At 33.1% G+C, this 1337-nt stretch overlaps 1 protein-coding gene across 1 annotated transcript in view; it reads right to left on the bottom strand.

Annotated features, from left to right (window-relative positions):
- CD109 (CD109 molecule) overlaps nt 1-1337 on the bottom strand; it is a 112283-nt gene that overhangs the window by 38508 nt on the left and 72438 nt on the right. The window contains 1 exon segment of the mRNA XM_015569385.1: nt 92-166. Coding sequence (XP_015424871.1) covers nt 92-166 — 75 coding nt within the window.

Raw genomic sequence — 1337 nt, 5'->3', positions numbered from 1 at the left:
AATAAAATATTAACACTTCATACATTCAAATCATTAATTCTAAAAGTGGTTGCAAGAGCAAAAATATTTATCTCTTTTCAAATAAACATACCTGAAAGACTGCAAAAGAATTCACGAACATGCCTAAATAATATCCCATGTTATAAAGTCCCAATTCCTGGACCACCTAAGGAGAAGATAAAATATATGGAATGGATCAATTCATACCAACTGTTCTGTGCTGGGCAATATTTCTTATATATACTAGTAATTTAGATAAGACACAGCCCACATACTTACCAAATTTGAAAATGACACAAATGGAGAAATAATGAGTATGTAGATGTCTTGCTCATGATTCATTCAGTCAAAATTACATTTCTTATTAAATTTGTTTTTACTCTGTTTAGCAATCAAGAGTTCCTAAGAATTACGGACTTGAGTTTTGCCCAAGAGGAATTGAAATGTCTACTCCTGACAAGACCAACACATAGAGGTCAGCATTAAAATGACCAATATGTTTGGCAGAGATAAGCTAAATTCAATGGTTAAACTAAGTTCTGCAAAATATCAGTTAAATTTTTAAAAAATAATACAAAGAGAAAATTCACAAATGATGAAATACAAATTATTAATAAGCAGAAAACATAGTCAACTTCATTGATAATCAAAGCAATGCAAATTACAACATTGATGAGATAGTTTTTGCAGAGATATTTGCATGTATCACATTCGCAATGTTACTTTTTAAGAGCAGTATTCACTGCTAGCAAGAGTGAGTAAAATTGGCAGTTTCTAAAATAGTTAAACACAGAATTAGACTATGGCCTGGCAATTACACTCCTATGTATGTACCCAAAAGAACTGAAAACAGAGATTCAAAGAGATCTTGTATGCCAATGTTCATTGCAGCATTTAGTTACAATAGCCAAAAGGTACAAACAACCTAAGCATCCATCAACAGAAGAATACATGAACAAGATGTGGTACATGCATACAACAGAATATTATTCAGCCGACAAAACATAGTTTTGATACAAGCTACAATATGGAGGAACCTTGAAGACATTATGTTAAGTGAAATAAGGTAGACTGAAAAGGACAAATATTAAATGACTAAGTGGCCCGGTGGACGAATTTGTGCACATTGAAGGGAAATTAATTAGAAGAAATATTTTAATATCGCTATTCGCCCTTTCTCAATAATAGACATGTCAACCAAATTCACGATTGACAATGACAGATCAAAACACATGCATGCGATTGGAGCCAGCAAGACCTCGCATGTGCAAGTCAACTTAGCTATAGATAGATAGATGCTAGGTAGGTAGGTAGGTAGGTAGGTAGATAGGTAGGCA

Source organism: Myotis davidii, unplaced genomic scaffold (assembly GCF_000327345.1).
Source record: "Myotis davidii unplaced genomic scaffold, ASM32734v1 scaffold104, whole genome shotgun sequence".
NCBI lineage: Eukaryota > Metazoa > Chordata > Mammalia > Chiroptera > Vespertilionidae > Myotis > Myotis davidii.
Note: the sequence above shows the minus strand (reverse complement) of the source record. Positions and strands in the feature narration are given on the sequence as shown.